The following is a 20092-nucleotide window of genomic DNA, read 5'->3' on the forward strand; positions in this document are numbered from 1 at the left end:
GTCACATTAAATTGACATCCATTCTCCTTAGCCCAGAACTCCAATCTATCTAAGTCATCCTGCAAGACTTTGACATCTTCTGTATTCACTATCGCCCTACCCAACTTTGAATCATCAGCGAACAAATGACCTGTTTCACTTAGATCCTTCCCTATATCATTAATGAACAGATTAAACAGCAGTGGTCCAAGAACAGAACCCTGCAGCACACCACTGGTCACAGGCCGTCTTTTGGACTCCACTCCTGAATAAACTACTCTTTGATATCTCTCCATCAACCACCCACCTATCCATCTCACCAACCCTATATCCATTCCCATATGTTGTAGCTTACAGATTAGAATTCCATGTGGTATCCTGTCAAATGCTTTTGCCAGGTCCAGCAGTATCATCGTAAACCCATTTCCCTTATCCAGTTTTCTGCTGTCACCTTGTTATAAAACTTGAGCAAGTTACTGAGGCATGATCTACCCTTCACAAAGCCATGCTGTCCCCTGTACAGTATCTCATTTTCATCAATCCATTCCTGTATTTTTCCCTTGACTACTTTCTCCAAGACCTTGACAATGACTCCTGATATGCTGATCGGTCGGTAATTTACCAACCGATAATCTTGGATAGTCTTGGATTCTCCTTTATGCAGTGAAACTATTTTCCCCTCTTTCCACGCCTTCGGGACTAAACCAGACCCGAGACTCGGATTAAACAACATGGTCAAGGGCACTGATAATTCCTTAGCCACTTCACACAAGACTCTTGCCGGTATACCATCCAATCCCACAGATGTATTCACATTAAGGTTCTGTAATAGACTATTCACCTCCACTTCATTTATCACAATTCCGGTATAAACTAATGGTTCCTTCATTTTTTCAATGTCACCACCTGGATGATATGCTTTTGCAAAGTGCGCGCTCAGTAACTCCACTATATCGACTGGTTCAGTGACCTCCTTATCATAGTCATTCCTTAAAATCATTTTGCCATGTACAGTTTTTTTCTTGCTTGCAGCATATTGAAAGAACTGTTTGGGATTCTCTTTTGCTTGCATAGCTAGTTTCCTTTCATAATTGGCTTTTGCTGTTTTTACCACACTCGTTACCCTTCTGGCCTGCACTTTATACTGTTCGTGTGCCTGCAGGTCACCCCTTTCTTTAAATTCCCTCCACAGTTGTTTCTTTTTTTGCAGCTCAAGCTTAATGGTGTTATTCATCCATTTAACCCCTACTTGTTTTACTATTCGGACCTTAGGTATACAATCAGCCATGACCTCCTGTAAATGCTCCTTGACCACTTCCCATGCACTATCGACGTCCAGCCCTTGCAGTTGTACATGCAATGGCACTGATCCAAGCAATCTCCTAAGCTTGTCAAACTTGTCAGCACGGTAATTCCACATATACCCTGTCTTAGTCAAAAATTCCACACCTTTAGCCACCTCCCAGGTCAAGACCATATGATCACTCTCACCAATAGATGGCAATATGGTCATATTCATTACAGTCAATTGTGAGATGCTATTACCAGGTCAAGCACTCTCACACCCCTAGTATTTTCAATTACATGCTGTCTCAGATAGTTATCCCTTAATAGTTGAATAAAATCCATTTCCTTCCTCACATGTGTCCTCTCCTCCTTCCAATCAATCTTACCATAGTTGAAATCCCCCATAATAATTACCCTCCTCCCACTCATTTCATCAATTTGAGTATGCATACTATCTCCATCATCTATTCCATCACCTGGTCTATAGCAGCACCCAACTGTATATTTTATTCTGCCAGTCTCAATCTCACACCAAATAGCCTCAAATGAGCTCCTTTCACTATCCTGCAATACAACTTCAATTCTCCTTGGCTGCAGTTCATCAGCTATCATCAATAACACCCCTCTCCCTCCCATTTTATTCTCTCTGTCCCTCCTAAACACACTATAACCCACACATCCTATCCCACTAACTATATCATCTTCCGTCAGCCATGTTTCACTAATGCCAATAACCTGTGGCCAGGAAGAGCCAATCAAGGCCAAAAATTCTTCCTTCTTGTTCTTAATACTCCTGGCATTAGTATACATGAAATGCAGTGATCCCTTTGTCCCACCCCTATCTTGATGCGTTATTCTAAATGTCCCATTCCCATTTTTTGTCCTTAGTGCTGGCTCGGTTACATTATATTCATTTTTACACTCAACTGTCTCACTGAAGTTTGCATATCACTCCCCCCCCCCTCCTTGCTAGTTCTAGTTTCCCTGGTTCTGCACATCCATTTTCACTTCATTCAGCAACACTTTTTCCAGTCTCCGCACACCAAGTCCATTCAAATGCAGGCTATCCATCTTGTATAAGTCCTTTCGCCCATCGAACTCATTCCACACATCCACAAATTCCACACCACACCATCTGCATAACCTGCGCATAATGTCATTTGCGATTATGGCCCTCCTTCTAAACTCCTCTCTGTCATACCGTGGCAACAGACTCACCATTTTAACTCTGTCACCCTTTTCTTTCGGTACCTTTAACAATACTTTCAAGTCCTCTCTCATAAAAAATTTATCATCTTTCAATTCATTCGTACCCGCCACAATTATTAATTCTTTCACCCTCTGTTTTTGCACTCTAATACTCTCACTTACATCCTTAAATTTCGCACACGGTAAGTACGATTTAGTTACACTCCCATCTATCACTCCTCTTAATAACGAGTCGCCATACAACACTCTTTCCTTCAATTCAGAAACTCTCCCACTTTTACGCTGTTTATTTACGTTAGCCGAATCACTCTGGAAAGAGTTTTGCAGGTGCTCTAATTGCCGCTGCGCATCTTGTATCACTGCGCGCAGCCTAGCGATCTCACTTCCTACAAATAATTCCTCATTTTTTTTATCATTCAAACCATTTTCTCTTTCTGTATAATTGCTCTCACTCTTTCTTAGACCACCGCTCACATTGCCATCTTGTACACCGCAATTCCCTATCGAGCCACTATTTTCACTCGCATTCTGGCTTTCTTCAACCATAACTGTCTCGCAACCTGACACATACTTCAACTCCTCACTTTGCTTACACTTTATGCACATTCTCCCACCACTATCACTTTCAATCCAAACTCCAGCCTCATTCGGGAATGCATACATTCCACACACATCGCATTGGACAAATTCTTTCACATTATAGTTTTTGAACAATGGCGTCGTATTTTCGGACGCCATTATCTTACGTCGCATTAGCGCCATATTCAAATCTATGAAACGTATCGTTAAATACTGAATTAAATAACGGAATTCACACCAAAATCACCCAGACACAACAAGCTACCAAAATTAGACAATATTACATTATGATTTTAACCTATATTCTAATTTTCATTCAAAATTGTACTTAGCTTTCGGGAGCTCCCTGAAAATACGACCGACCGTCTGGCCCTCTAGCGACCAACTCCAAATATATTCTGCTGATTTTTTTTTTCCATGAAATATAACAAAACTAACCCTCATCAACTTATTTTTCTTTCTGTCTATTTAAACTATGTGAATTGCATTTCTGAGTTTATTCTTATTATAATATCTTGGATGTAATCTTTGAACCTTTTCCACTATTTTCCATTAACTCAAAATTCTAGTGACTGAAGTCTGTATCAGAAATCAAGATACCTTTCCTTTAGTGTTATGGTGATCAGCATTCATTTTAGACAAATTATGGACTCTACAACCATGTTATAAATAATTATTTTAATATCCCGACGTTTTGATCATATTAAGGTCATCATCTGAAGTATAGACACATGTATATATACAGAGACAAGCTAAATTACATTTCACATAGTATGCCGAAGAGACAATGATTTGATCAACGGTTATTCTACTGGCCTGCCCTCTAGTGAAAATAAAATAAAATTTTATTGATGGATTTAAGTAGCTTCTCTTAAGACAAGCTATGGCCTGAAGATACCGTTAAAAAATTAATTCTGCACTACGCTCATTCCCCGAGAATTTACAGAGAACCGAAGATTCGCAAACAAACTGCCACTCTAGCCGATAGTCAAAAGGTATAGACAGCCCCAATTATCACCTAGCCAAGAAACTAGTCTCAACACTCAAGGAGTGGAGTTGGTAGGTCATTCCCCCTCCTATATTAAAAACACAAAATCAAAGACATCGCACTGGAAAAAGATGATTTATTAGTCAGTTCTGATGTCTCTGCCCTCTTCACAAATGTCCCAATCAATGACACAATCCTTCTATTAGGACAAATTCCCTCCTGATATCACAGCACTCTTTGTGCATGTACTACGTTTTTGTGTGGCAAAACACTTTCTACCTACAAAAAAAAAAGGCACAGCTATGGGCTCACCATTATCCCCCGCCCCCATTGCTAACTTTTACATGGAACATTTTGAGCAATGTACTCTAGTTTCCTCTCCTTTAAAACCCAAAGTCTGGCTTAGATATGTTGATGTCTTCACCACCTGGCCCCATGGCTGCCAGACACTAGACACTTCACTCAGCCACCTAAACAAACAACACAAATGCATACAATTCACAACTGAGATTGAAAAGCAGAACACATTTCCATTTCTAGATACACTTGTAAACTGTGTTGCTATTACTTGTTATTTATAAAGCCTGCTTGATTACTGCACCTTTGAAATACCGTTATTCTAATTAGCAGTGCACGCACTTTCTCGTAACCTTTCTTGCTTATACTATTGCGTACTATGTTTATCTACCTTTCGCACTAAGAGTCTTATGCCAATGGATACCAGAAAATTTATTTTTATTGAGACTGCGCCACTAATATCTTTTAACTGGTATAAAACTCAGTAATACGGCCAGTTGATTTCTCTCTCTTTCTCTAACACAAATTCCTTCAGTAAAACATTACACAAACAGTCGTGGTCTATTTGCACTTAACTATATGCTTCGGCTATCTCACTTGGTTTCCAGCTCACAAGCCCGATAATTTTTTTTTAGGAGCAGTGCATTGTAAAATAAACAATCAGGCAACACTCTATTGACATAATTAAAACACATTTATTTACATTTAAAATAAAGTACATTAAATAAGCAATAGGGAGGTTACTCTTCTCTCTCTACTTATCCTTTTGGTATAAAGAAACAAAAACTTTCCCTTTTCAATATTAAATGATTATACAATATAAATAATTACTCCATCACTTCTCTGATAGAAAAAAATCAAATTGCCGAGACTAAATTACTCATAAAGAGATTAGCTAGCTATGGCAAGTTATCTTACAATTTATATTCCAGTTAACAACAAATCAGAGGACTCTCTTATAGATATTTCTTATCAGTCCATCTATGACATATCTCCTAGATTACAAAAAGAATGTACATTAGAGGTCGGACACACTTATGGAGGCTCTTTGTCACAACACTTTCCAAAGGTCCTGCATCAAAGTCTCTATGATTCTTCTTTCATCTCAGGCCTTGCTTCGGGGGGGGGGCATTTGTCGGAGTATTAGCGGTCTTCGACTGCAATCTTCCCAGTACTCAAAAGTTCAGGCAAGAAGTTTCAGCATACAGGCTTGAAGATCGTTCTGTGGCTTTTGGCTTCGGTTGACTTCCCAATTTTTTCCACTCTGGCGTGGGTTCGCCGTAAAGTCTGTTTCTCTGGGTCAGTGTGCTTCTGATTCTCCACCGATTGCCTCTGGCTCAATTCGGTAACAGCACTTCACCTCTCCTGCTTTGGTAACTGGATCTCGCTTCTGTTCTCTCGGCAGCAGCTGGACCTCGCCTCTCCTTCTGTCAGCAACTGGACCTCGCCTCCTCTCGATTGCCTCTGGTTCTCTGCCAGAAACTGCCCATGATGTTCGGTTCAGTCCTCTTTTATTTTCGCTTTCTTGGGACCTTGCACCAAGGGTTGTAAACCCCAAAGAAATCAGCAGTTCTCCTTGATCCTTTTGTTAAGGCTAGCCCGTTCTTTTTTCTCCACCATATGCTCTTTTTTTCTTGTCTTGTCAGGCAGCGGAAACTTCTCTGAAACTAGCAGACCTCTTGGATACTAGCTTTGAAGGTGTTCATGCGCAGAGCTTACAAACAACTTTCTCACACACTTAATCGTAAACAACTTTCTTGTGCTCTTACACATAGCCATTATACAAAGTTCCAATGGCAAAGCATTGCCTTTGTTTTTGACATTCTAGAAACTTTAGTTAAAACGGTAAATACAATCTCCCATAGGGACATTAATATTTAACATACAATACATAGAGACAAAAAAAAGTTATTTTTGTAGCATTTCTCATGAGACTTGACCTCTGTAAAAATCTATGCAAAGCACTTTGGTATTTTTAAGCTACATCGAGTTTTTACACACTTGTCACATGTCTTCCTTCTGGCATTCTTTCCTTTACTGTTTACCAGAAACCGACACATGCTGGCATATATATACACAAAAACTCCTACCACCACCCAACACAAAAACTAGGGGGTCATTAAGACACTTAAAATCAGCGCTTTGAAGATTTGCTCCAATCAACAAGCACTTAAAGATGAATTAAAAGTTATCAGCAATATCTTCCTAAAAAATGGTTACAGCCAAAATGCTATCAATAAAAGTCTCTATCAAAGTCTCTGTACAAGACCTCACTTAAAAACACTATAATACTATAATAGTGTTTTTAGTGAAGAACTTACTCAACACATCCAAGGATACACTCCCTCCACTGGCCCACCCTGGGGTATACCATATTCATTGCACCTGTCATTTGCTAGGATTGTAGGGGGAAACAGAACACACGATTCCTATGAGAAAAAAGGACCATAAAAGACACATTAAATATAATAACTATGGTCAAGCTGGTCTTTCTGATCATACCCTGAACACTTTACATAGAATTGACTGGAAAAGCACCTGTTGTTTACATCACACCAAAACATGGTATGAACATAAATTTAAGGAGGCCTGTGAGATTCTTATCAATCACCCTAATCTTAACACAATAATATGGTCTAAAAATCCCAAACATATGAAAGGCACATTCTATCCACTTAACCTTTCTCCCTAAGAGTTAATTATAAATAGGACCATAGGTAATCCAGGATCCTAAATCTAACATAACAATTGTCATGTTAAATTAGTACATCATTTTCAATGTAACAAAACTATCCATGAGAAAAAAACGTTTCTCTGATGTTGTCTTAAAGAGAATATAGCTTTGGCATAGTTAATTTATTTTATTTATTGTAATTTTATTTTATTTTCACTAAAGGTCAGGCCAGCAGAATAACTGTTGATCAAATCATTGTCTCTTCAGTATACTATGTGAAATGTAATTTAGCTTGTCTCTGTATATATATGTGTATACTCCCGATGATGACTTTAATATGAGTCAAAATGTCGAGAAATTAAAATAATTATTTATATCGCAGTTATGGAGTCCATAATTTGTGTAATTCTCGTGGAAAGGTTTAGACATTGGTTATGCATTTTTTAGTAAATAATTTAAGGAAATTACAACGTCAACTAGGATATACTGGTCTTGCTGACCATGTGCTGGATACCTGCCAGAGAATACGGTGGAAGAAAGCCATGATAATACACCATAGTAAATACAAATATGAAAGGCTTTTCATGGAATCAGCTTCAGCCCTAAGAAACGATCCAAACCTCAACAAATTTGGCTGCATGAGACTGCCTCAAATTTGGGAAACCTACATTAGAAGACCTTCAGCCCAATCGCCCAAGAATACCAACATTGCCCGCTAGAGGGCACCATCAGGACTTTAGGAGAAATAATAGCTTCCTGCATCTTCCTCACTTACTGTTTGTTGTGCCTGCGTGCACGTCTTGTTCTTAAGTTTCTTTAAAATGGCAACGTGACATTGCCCGAAATATTGAAGTATATTAAAATTTATTTTAACGTATATCCTAGTTGACATTGCAATTTCCTTAAATTATTTAGTAAAAAATAATTTGTGCAAAATGAAAAAAAAAAGTATATCAAGTTTATATAATGGAAATTAACCTATTTCTGCCAGTCAATGTTTTAATTATTGCAATATAATGAAATTAAGAATATTAGTTAATATCAACTGTATAATAATTGTAATTGATACTAATTAATATTAATTACAATTTCCAATAAAACTGCAATAAATTTAATCACTGTAATTTTGCAACGTCTTCTAAACTTCAACCTCTCGGCCAACCAGGCCTTTGCCGGCCTGGTTGGCCGAGAGGTTAGCGTATCTGCTCTCCAGCCAAAAGGTTGCAGGTTCGAATCTTGCCGTGGGCATGGATGTTTCTGATTGTCTGTGAAAATACTAGTGGTGGTGGTCGGCGGTAGATGGCGAAGGTAGTTGCAGTTGGTGGCAGGATGGAGACGGAGAGTTGTAGAGCAGGTGCCCTCCCTTGACGAGTCTTTGGACTCCCTGGAGGTATTAGGTAATAATAATAATTCAACATCATTCTGAAATGTGATAATTTCACTCATTTTTGGTTAGATTTGTTTGAATTACACACAAAACAACTAAGGCAATTATGACCAGTACATTATATTTGTTAACGGTTAATACAACCGTTGGTTGGGCTGTCTGTTTCATGGAATGAAAATTCTGTAAGGAAGAAAACCTTGCCATCTATGTGCGAGACTGTCTTCAGCTGAAAAAGCACTCAGAGATTTTTTGCATCAACCTAACTAGGTCACCCTGGCAAATTTAATTTAAAACCAAGTTAAAAAAACTTTTTACAATGTTTCTAGTGGGGGAGGGGAATAGGCAATTTGTATTAGGTTGTAGCTAAACAGCAAATACTTCAGTGCTTCTTCCAGGCTTGTAAGTAGAACTGGAAAAGGGAGGGAAGTCAGTTGAAGTTGTGAACATTAAAAGTCAGCACAAATGGCCTCATTCTTTGTGATAGTTAAACTAGAAAATCATAGGATTCTAGGTTTGGTTTGGCATTCTCAGTCACTGGATGCTAAAATGGACAAGTAATCCCCTTGATAGTGGGGAAATACCATACAGAGTGTAGTTGAGACAAGTGAGTTGAACAGTGGTCATGGATGTAAGATGAGGTTCAGTTTAGTGATAGAAAGTCTGGTAGAGAGGTCTGTATTATGTTTGGTGTTCAGGCTATGAATATCAGTAAGGCTGATGCAGAAGTGCATTTTTTTTTTTTGTAGAAGATAGTTTTCATCTGCATTATTATTGCTGCATTGTTAATTTTTTTTTTTTTGTCATGCTGGGGAGAAGAATTAACAAGGCAATGCAGTGCAATATCTCCCATACAGAGAGAAGTCCATTTGGACTTCTTTCATGTGCAATATGATAGCAGATTAGGTACCAAATGGTCAGGAATCCTCCTGATGTGTTAATACCAGGTTCATTCTTTCTGTTATAATAATATGTAGTGGCTGGCCTGCTTTACTATTGTACCCTCAAACAGAGAACCATATGGATCACGACAGCATGTTTGACATGTCATTTCAGGCCAATTATAAGCATTATTTTGTTGCAGATCTGCAATATCTGCCATAATTACAGCCTGATCCTATTTGAATTATTTTTATTTCCTAAAATCAAAAAGAACCTTGAAAACTTATACTTTAATCCATAAGTGATATCCAGAACAATATGACAAGTCCTTTTAAACACCAATAGAAAATTATTTCCATGTTGTTTCAAAAACTAGAAAGAAGACTAAAATTCGTATAGATTAGACAGATAAGATTAGATAGATAGATAGATGATAGATATAGTTGCACAAGGTTAGGCTGAGATTAAAAATTTATCTTCAAAAATAAATTTATTTATGGATAATATTAAGAGTTTTGTTAATAATTAACTTTCATGTACACTCACAATTCTAACTTAGGATGATTTGCTGAAATTTTTCTTTGACTGTTCATTGTTAATTATTTCAGCAATGTGTTCACATCAGCTTACAAATAATATTGAAGTTAACTACACCCAATAACCTGAGCACTCGTTAATGATTTTCCAAGTATCAATATCTTGAAACATCTCCCACAAATATGATAAGTCTACATAGATAAATATTTTATCTATATGGACTTACCACATAGACTTATTTTATGGTTTATTTCTGAGTTCTCATTCAAATAAGCAAATAAATTGGCTTTTATAAATTAACATTTTCCATGTCTGCACTATGTTTACAGGTTAGTTTGTTTATATGTGACAAAAACTGTCAAATATGGAAAAACTAGCTTTAGTTATTTCCAACTGGATCTTTTAGGCAGGGTTCAGTTTCTTCTGTTCTCAGAGATAATCAATGTCCCTTTGTTAGGAAAGTCACAAGTGGCAAAATCTCACAAAAATTTTAATAGAACTTGTGCCATGATAACATTTATTATACACACATATTCACAAGAATATAGTAATTTTATTATTGAAAATATTTCAACCAAAAACTAACAGGTCATCATCAGTGCATCAGCATAATCACAAAGTGAGTAACAAAAAATGTTAATTCTATTTACAGATCCTATTTGTTAATCCTATTTTATTATAACCACTCACTAGGTGGCATCTGGTACGTGGCTCAGCTCTGTAAATAGGATTAACATTGTCTTAGCTTCACCTTGCGATTATGCGGATACACTGATGATGACCAGTTAGTTTATGGTTGAAATATTTGTGGTAATAAAATTACTATCTTATGAACATGTGTGTATTAATAGTTTGTATCAAAATCTCGGACCTATTAAATGCAATTTTTCTGTCATCTTATGTAGTATATAGTGGTCGGTTATATAAAAAAAAAAAAAATGAATTTTTTTTCTTTCAAATTTCATTATGTAATGAATTATTATTACCTGAAAGGACCATAAAATTTTGAGGCAAATTTTGCTGCATAGCTTAGGATGGATACACTGGAACTTAAGCCATGTTTCTTCAAAGCTTCCTTAATAGCACCAACTCTTCCATCCATCATATCTGAAGGAGCTACTACATGACAACCTAAAGGGCAAAACATCTTTCATTAATTTTTTTTTTTTTTTGAGAGGGGGGGGGTTAAAATTTTACTCTGTACAATGCATTTTTACATGAATCTCACCAGCAAAAGGTTGTAATCCTCTATCATATGTAAGGAATAATAATCTGGAAGCTTGAAGCACTACTCTAGAGACAAAATGTTTTCAAGTCTCTCATATCAGGAAGTCTCATCAGGCAATGAAATTTAGCTACCACTTAAAGACATTCCCAAACACCATGGCAGTGGGATTTGAATCTTAGGACTTATTTATGAGAGAGCAGATGCATTATTCACTTGACCAACCAAGCTAGATAATATACGAGGATGTGCTGAAAAGTTGTGATAATTACCATGAAGAAATTGAGGTAGAACCATGTAGCTTACACATTATTCTACACATTCCCCACAAAGTGTTATACAGTTGCTATAACATTGCTGCACCATTTGCAATCCTCTGAGAAAAAAAGTCTTTCCCTAGTGGCACAAACTAGTCCTCAGCTGCAGATATAATTTCATCATCTGTAGGTAAATTTTGTTCCTTTCAAGTGTTTCATTAAATTTGGGAATAGGAAATAGTCAAGGGGTAAGGTCTGGCAAATAGGGTGGGTGAGGCAGACATTGAAAGCCTAAATTATGTATTGTTTGTTGGGTTTCATGAGCAGTGTGAGCAGGTGCAAAAGCAGATTTTGCAATCCTCTGAGAAAAAAAACGTCTTTCCCTTGTTGCACAAACTAGTCCTCAGCTGCAGATATGATTTCATCATCTGTGGTAAATTTTGTTCCTTTCAAGTGCCCTGCAAAAGCAACATGCCTCTGCTCAGTTTCCTGGTGTTTTTCCTTCAGAAGTATTGAATAAACTGCTGCTGTAACAGTTACCCTTTTTTTTTTTTTTTTTGAAGTACTTGATGAGAATTACACCATCCATATCCCAAAAGGCAATGCCAAGAACCTTTTCTGCTGACTTTTGGGTTCGGAACTTCTTTAGCATTGGAGAACCTTTGTCTCCACTCCACTGACTGTTGTTTGGTCTCTGGATCATAGTGATGAAGCCATGTTTAATCAACAGTCACAATATGACACAAAAAATTTGCACCCGATTTCTCAAAATGATCCAAAATCCCTTGAGATAACAGCACACATTCTCTCTTTGGTCAGAAATTCAAACATTTGAGGACCTACTTCATTGAGAGCTTCTGCATGCCCAGATGTTGGTGGATAATGACACCAACTCATTCCCTGGATATTACCAGCATCTTTGCAATGTTTTTTTGACTGGTACTCTTCTATTATCAAGGATTGTGACCACTGTGGAAGAAATCTTCCTTACTTGGGGGGGGGGGGGCATCTGTTGGCTCAGAATGCCCACTTTAAAATTTGGCCACCCATCTGACAACTGTTGGATATGCTAGGGCACAGTCCCCTAAATCTCACACAAAGTTTGATGAATCTCAGTTGCAGACTTTTCTTGCAGCATGAAAAACTTGATGACAGCCTACATCTCTGCGTCTTCGAATTTCTTCAAAAAACCTCTGACATGCTGTCTTATATATCCTACAAGAACAAATTATTACAATTTGATGAAACGTGGGGGTTAAAGGGTTTTAAGATATGTTCTTTTTTGTGGTTATATCAGTTGCTTCAATATTTTTGTTCTAGATTTTTTTCCTTATGCATCACCTTATAATGCTATGCATTATGGGAAGGGCCACTGCTCAGACTGGTTTCAACCTTTATTGAGGTCTCATCAGTGGGAACCAGACCCAGAAGAGATACCAAATTTGAAGTAATGGAGAAATCATATATTTTCAATATGCAAGTAGTCAAAGGTGTTACACCTTATTACTAAAATAATATGGATTAGAGACAGATGAAGCTTTTACACTTTTGGTTATACTATAAATTAAAGATGCCAAGAAATTATATTCTTGATTTCATCCTTTCAGCGTAGTTTCAGCCCAGTCATGAAGTTACTTCACTTGTAAACTTTGTTTGCTTACACTGGAATAAAGGAATTATTATTATCTGAGACCTCCAGGGAGTCAAGGACTCATCAAGGGACTATTCCAAAAAAATTATTCCACTCATTCACTGCTCTGTGAGAGAAAAACCTAACTCTTACCTCTTTCTTGACTGTGAACAAACTTAACTTACATGGATGCCCCTGTTTTCTCTCCCTGCCTTCCATATAACAAAAAATTTCAGATGATATCCTATAACACCCACTCAAAAGTTTATAGGCCTCTATCATATCACCCCTCTTTCTCCTGTTAACCAGAGTCGGTAATCCACATACTCTCAATCTGTCCTCATAATCTAAATCCCATAATCCGGTTATAATTTTTGTAACTCTTCTTTGCACCCTTTCCATAGTTTCTTAATCCCCTTGGAATCCAGGAGGCCAAATCTACACACAATAAATCCAGGTGTGGTCTAATCAAAGCCTTATAAAGAGGTAAAATAACTTACTTATCCTTACATGTCAAGATTCGCTTCAACATCACAATTATCCTCCGAGTTGTATTTGCAACTTTTACTATGTGACCTCTGAACTTCAAATTCCTATCCGCCAATATGCTAAGATCCCTTGCCTCCTCAGTTTCTTGTAGCATAAACCTGCTAATGTAATATGCCACTGGAAATCTCATCATACCAAAGTGCACAATTTTACACTTACTAAACATTAAACTGACAACCATTTTTTGTTAGCCAAATTTCCAGCCTCTTCAAAACATTTTGAAAGTGCTAAATATCAGTAGCATCCCTGATTGCCCTGCCTATCTTTGCATTATCAGCAAACAATTGCACACCTGATGTTAGATCCTGCATGATGTAATTAATGTATAGATTGAACAATAATGGGCCAAGGAGTGAAACCGAGATACACCACTAGTCACCTTAAATCTGGCAGATTCACATCCACTGTATACCACTTTTTGAAATCTGTCCGTCAACCATTCCCTGATCCAAGTCAAGAGTTTATATTCCAATCCCATATTCTCCAGTTTATGCAACAGCCTTTCATGTGGTATCCTATCAAATGTCATAGAAAAATTCAACCTTATTCAGTGTATCCATTCCTTTTATTCACCTCACATGACCTTTTAGTAAACCCATGCTGCTCCTTGCAGACCATAGCTTGTCTACCCATTTCTGTATGTGAGTTCTTACCAACTTCTCTAAAATCTTCACTACCACACCAGAGATACTGATAGGTCAGTAGTTAGACATCAGTTTATACATCACCCTTGTACAAATGGAACTATCATATATTCCTTCCATTCCTGTGGTATCATTCCTGAGCTAAGACTCAAGTTATACAAACATGTGAAAGGCCTAACCAATTTGGCTGAACATTCCTTTAGCAAACAGGCTGATATTTCATCTGTCCCTATTGACAAATTCTTACCTAGTAATGCAACAGTTCTTCAACCTCATTTTCATGAACCTCTAACTCCATTTAATGTAGTAGTAGTAGTAGTAGTAGTAGGACCGTGCACCTTGTTACATACACCGGGTTGATATACCTTAGCAAAGTAAGCACTCATTAATTGAACAATCTCATTAGCTTCCAACACTAGAGTACCATCTGCATTCAATAAAGTTTTTCTTTCTTCTGCTTGCAGCATTACAATAAAATTCTTTTGGATTGCCTTTTGCCCAGTTTTTTATCATACCCCAATTTAGCTTTCTGCACAATACTCATTACTTTACTAGCCTGAGCTTTATATCTTTCAGAACTCCTCTCACTCTTATTCTCACAATATTCTTTGCGCATCCTCTTCTTGTTGTTGTGGATCTCTTGCTTAATAAGGTTGCACATTCTTTCACTCGCAACCTATTTATTTTTAAAACACTAGGGATACATTCAGATACCACTTCATTTAGGCACTTTTTCAAAAATTCCCATGCATTGCTGTTTTTCCACTCATTCAGTAACTAACACTATGGGACTAAAGTTTCTTCTAAGTTAATCGTAATTTAAGCTTTGTAGCCCAGTCATGAAGTTACTTTGTGTGCAAACTTTGTTTGCTTACACTTGGATAAAGGATAACCAAGAATATAATTTCTTTAATTATTTATTAATTTATAGTCATTTACAATGTGCAATTTTGGAAAAGCAATTGTAATATTTAGTTTTGCTTAAAAATTGATATATCGTATCATATGTCTGTCTATAGCAGTCATTTCTCAAAGTTCCCTTACTAGTATACTTATGCTTTTTTTTATACTAAACAAGCTATCAAGAAATATACATTTTGTTTCACGTTCACTACACAATTGTACATGCTTTGGAACAAATTTTTTACATTTCTCTTTTCAGTTTGTTATACTTCACAAGAATTTATATTCTTGTTTTGATCCATATTTTACCTTAGCAGAAACAAGTTGTATACAAACTAACTCGCACTTACAGGGCACGATGTATGCCATTACATTACAATGAGAGCCTTCCTAGACTGGTTTCAACATTTATTGAGGCCTCATCAGTGAGAGCTAAACCTGTGGAGGTTAGCTGATGAAACCTCAAAAAGGTCAAACCAGTCTAGGAACTGACTGACTAATTATAATGTATAGATTATATGCATGCCCTGTGAATTGAGCATGTGTGCTATGTATTACGGGATACAACAGCTCAATGGGAAGTCAAATTACTCTCTATATGTGCAAAATCAGTCAGAAAGATTAGTCATGAAGATAGTTTACATGCAAATACTGGTATAAACATTGATGAAAATAAAAATATTTCTTTTCAGAAGTATATACAATACTTTACAACTACTCAGTGGAAAGAGGAAATTTCTAGGACTTAGTTTATACCGCATGATATTTTCTAATAAATATACATAAAATACTTCACTAAGGCTGACTAAACTATTAACATACATTTTAAGTTGACCAGCACTTACCTGCTTTTGCATATGCCACGGCAGCTTCTGCTAGACGATGAATGCTGGCTTCATTGTTAATACTTCCATCTGGATTTAGAATGCCTATTGTAGTAAGAAAAAATGTTTTAATGCACTGTTTTCACTGAAACTTTAATCTTATCATATATGACCAATCTGATTTACCAGAGAGACAGAGATTTAAAATTCAACCTGTTATATAATACATCCATATACAATGAATTGCATGACATCTGGCTTTCTACCAACCTACCTTTTAAACAAGGTTGAATTCTACTTTTGAATTTTGGCTGAACTGTTCCAACTCTCATATCCTTAGTTACCATCTGGTTTAATAACTTTATATAATCGCATTGTAACATTGTTTTTTCTTATCTGTCATGTTTTGAGAAATTTTTTACAGTAAATAAAAAATGATAAGATCAGTGTGCTGCAGACCAGACCCCTATTAAAATTCCACTTGGCTGAAAGAAAAGCTATAGTCCATGTTCTCCTCCAATACACACAGTCCATTCCAAATTTCTGCATACAAGACAAATGCCCTCCCAGATTATTCAAAAAACTTGTTAAAATTTCCAATTTTTTCATTAAAAAATATTTTAACTTCAAAAACGTAAAAGATATTATTTTATTTAGTCGGTCTGGTTGTCTGAGTGGTTAGAGTATCTGCTCTCCAGCAAAAAGGCTGTGGATTCAAATCCCATGCAAGGGCATGGATGTTTGTGATTGTCAGTGAAAATACTAGTAATAGTGGTGGGCAGTAGATGGCATTGGTGTAGATGATGGTAGTTGAGATCCGTTGTAGTTGGAGACAGTTAATAACTAATTTAATAATTTAGTCTGTGAATAGTATTATAATATCAAATATTACATACCACAATGTCCATGATTAGTATATGCACAAAGGCACACATCACAAGCAATCAGCAAATTCGGAAATGCTTCCTTTATCTTTTTAATTGCTAGTATTACTGGTGTGTTAGGATTATCTACACTGCTAGCTTTTTCATCCTTGAAAAAAAAATAAAACAAAAACAAACCTGGTTAGTAATGAAACTAAACATAAATATCATGTACTAATTCGATTTAAATCAAATATTCTACTTTATACACCTTTTAGTTATACTGGCTTGCCATAATATACCAAATTAATAAATTATATAATAATACACTAAATTGCATGTTGGGGACAGATCAATCTTTATTGGTCTGTTCCCAACAAATATCTACTCCAGACTACTGGCCTTCTGATAATCTACCTTGGTTTAGTAGATGATCAGAGATATGATGATCATTGCTACTTATGATTTTTAATCTTTGACACAATTAGCATAAATTATCTCAATTGTATACAAAGAATAAAATTATTCTCAATTTATTATACAAAGTTTCTTCTTAGAGAAAAACTTTGTATTTGCGACCTGGTGATGAACTAAATTTTATCTACCTCTCTTATACTGAATACAAAAATGTAAATTGCCATCAATGGCTTGGCCACTTAACAATCATGCAATTAATTGCATTTTCAGATAAATGGAAATGGGTTGAGATAGTTGGGGGGGGGGGGGAAATTCACTGAAAAAAAACATTTTTTTCACTGAGCTGAGACAGAAAGAACCCTGTAGAAGAGTAATTTATATTCATTAGATTAATAGGCTCATTTCCTTGAATTGTAAGACAAGTCATTTATAGATAAATTACTCCTTTCATTAAATTCATTAATCTAAAAATTAGGATTACTGATATTTGTATTGTATTTCAACAGAAAAAAGCATTTAGAAAAGTGTAATATATATATTTTAAAAAACTCAGGAAATAATGAAATAAAACAAATATTTACTTCACAACCACACCAAAAGTCAATACAAGAATCCAGTAAATAATGAAGTATTTTACTGACATCAAGCCTAGTTAAAAGTAAACTTGGAACTGTTTAGGTAGAGAATTGTATATAGTACAATCTTTATGTTATTAGTACACAGACCTCTCCATGGAGGCTCACACTACTCATAATGTCCATCATACCTCTTCTTAAATCAATTTGCCAACAAAGCATCCTCAACCACTCTCTGGCAATTCATTCCACTCAGTCACCATTCTCCACACAAAAAATTGAATCATCATGCCCATGCTAACACACCATTACATAATCTCCAGGGGTGATCCCTGGAGAAAAGAATCTCTTTAGTAGAAGCTGAAGAAAATTCTTCGGCTTCTACTTTATAAAACCTTTAAGTAACTTATGTTTTTACCATATTTCCCTCTAACTGAGGGAGAGAGAAATTCATGGGACCAGTCACTAAATTGGTGACATGATTCTGAATTCTCTCCACCAATTCTGCATTTCCAAGAAACTGAGGCAACCAAATCTGTGCATGGTAGTCAAGATGTGGTTCACATCAAAGCCTTATAAAGAGAAAAAACTTTATCCATGCTTGTCAGTATACTTCTGAACATCCAAGTGATCTTTTAACCTATTTTGTCGTTTCCTGAACTCCCTATCCATCATCTCCAAATTCTTAGCCTCATCAATATAATACACGTTTCACATTCTTCAGCCTAGAAGGCATAACCATACACTTTTCCACATTAAACTGGCTACCATTATCCTCTGTCCATAGTATTAATCAATAGAAATCATCTTGCAGGACCTCTACATCATCTTTATTAATTTACTTCCCTCTCCAGTTTAGCAACACAAAACAACTGGATATTCCAACTCAAATCATTTTAATATATGAATTGAATAGCAGCAGTCCAAATAAAGATTCCTGTTGCACCGAATGTTCACCTGCCTTCCTGCTGATTCAACTTCATTCACTCTGAGGTCAACCACTCTCTTAATCCATGACACCAGCTTCATATCAATCTCTATTTACTCCACCTTACATAACAGGATTCCATGCAGTATTCTTTGAATGGCTTTGCAAAATCTAGCCATATCATGGTTTAGCTATTTCCCTCATCAAACTCAACTGTCACTTTATTGCACAAAGTGAGTAAATTATGAAAACAAAGAATTCATCATCACAAAGTCCTACAGTTTATAGTATTCCTATCTACCCATATCTAAATTCTGCTTTTAACTCCTGCGATATCAATTGGTCTATAATTTGAACCCTCAGTCTTAGAATCTCCTTTGTATAATGGAACTATTTCATCCTCTTTCCACTCACCAGCTTCATAACATCTTTAATGATTCTGCCAGTGATGCAATCTGTTCAGTCCACTAATTTTTCTCAGCATTTTTATATTTGTGGTCTCTATGCTTTCATTAACTGTTTTATTTCTAACCCAGTTCTCAGATCAGCAAGTTAAAAGATTTGAACACCATTCTGTATATAACTTCTGTAGTGTTTTGACTAAATTTTTCTCCTATTCAATAAAAATTTATTCAGCTAACCCCCTCCACCAAACCAGCTTTCCTAATTCTATTGCCTATTTCCATATATAATTTGCCATCTACTAAAAATTGTACCTAAATAGAAAATCAGCAATAAAATTACAAACTATGAAAATAGGCCCAAACATAAAAACATCAATTTTATCCTACCTGCTATGTGTTCTATAGGTTCTCTTTTAAGGATGCAATTGATGTTTTCAACGTTTGGGCCTATTTTCATAGTTTGTAATTTTATTGCTGATTTTCTTACCAAAATTTATTACAGCAGGTATTCAATTTAGTTAGAGAATCCTGTTAAGCTTTTACTGCATTTATTTAGGAGTACAACACCTACACAAAGATGTAGAGCTGAAATTGAGATCTCCAATTCTGATATCAGGTTTAATGCTATTTTTCATTTGTGATCCTTATATATGAGTAAGTGGAGATAATGTGCACACTCATCTCACAGCTGATTTTACATCAAGCCATCTACTGCATTTTTTTCAATTCTACCTGCTATGTAATGCTTGATACAAATGTTCCATTCACACAATATAATTGTATCATTGCAACAATTTTTCTCTTAGCTCCTTGTCATAATGCCTTTTCCAAAACTACAAAACAAATTTTCCCATTTTTTCTCAAATACTGTTTTTAAAGAGAAAATCTGATCCTTATAACCTATTTCTTCTGAAATAGAGGTTTTTTCCCTTTTATAGAAAGGAAAACCTGTTATAGAGAAATAATTTCCAGATGAAACCCCAAAAAATCACAGATAAACTGGGGGGGGGGGGGACCCTGCAGTCCATGCCCAAGACCAGCTAACTTGGCTATGTCT

The 20092-nt window shown here is 36.1% G+C and overlaps 1 protein-coding gene across 1 annotated transcript in view; it reads right to left on the reverse strand.

The window, feature by feature from the left end:
- Window positions 1–20092, reverse strand: part of Pbgs (Porphobilinogen synthase) — a 79504-nt gene that overhangs the window by 43558 nt on the left and 15854 nt on the right. Inside the window, exons 3-5 of the mRNA XM_090396747.1 lie at window positions 16745–16880; window positions 15870–15953; window positions 10803–10947 (exon numbers count right to left, since the gene is read on the reverse strand). Coding sequence (XP_090252873.1) covers window positions 10803–10947; window positions 15870–15953; window positions 16745–16880 — 365 coding nt within the window. The remainder of the gene's footprint in view (window positions 1–10802; window positions 10948–15869; window positions 15954–16744; window positions 16881–20092) is intronic.

The sequence above is a fragment of the Typopeltis vanoorti genome, chromosome 8, assembly GCF_054136105.1.
Source record: "Typopeltis vanoorti isolate ZY-2024b chromosome 8, IOZ_Tvanoo_1.0, whole genome shotgun sequence".
In the NCBI taxonomy this organism is placed as follows: Eukaryota; Metazoa; Arthropoda; class Arachnida; order Uropygi; family Thelyphonidae; genus Typopeltis; species Typopeltis vanoorti.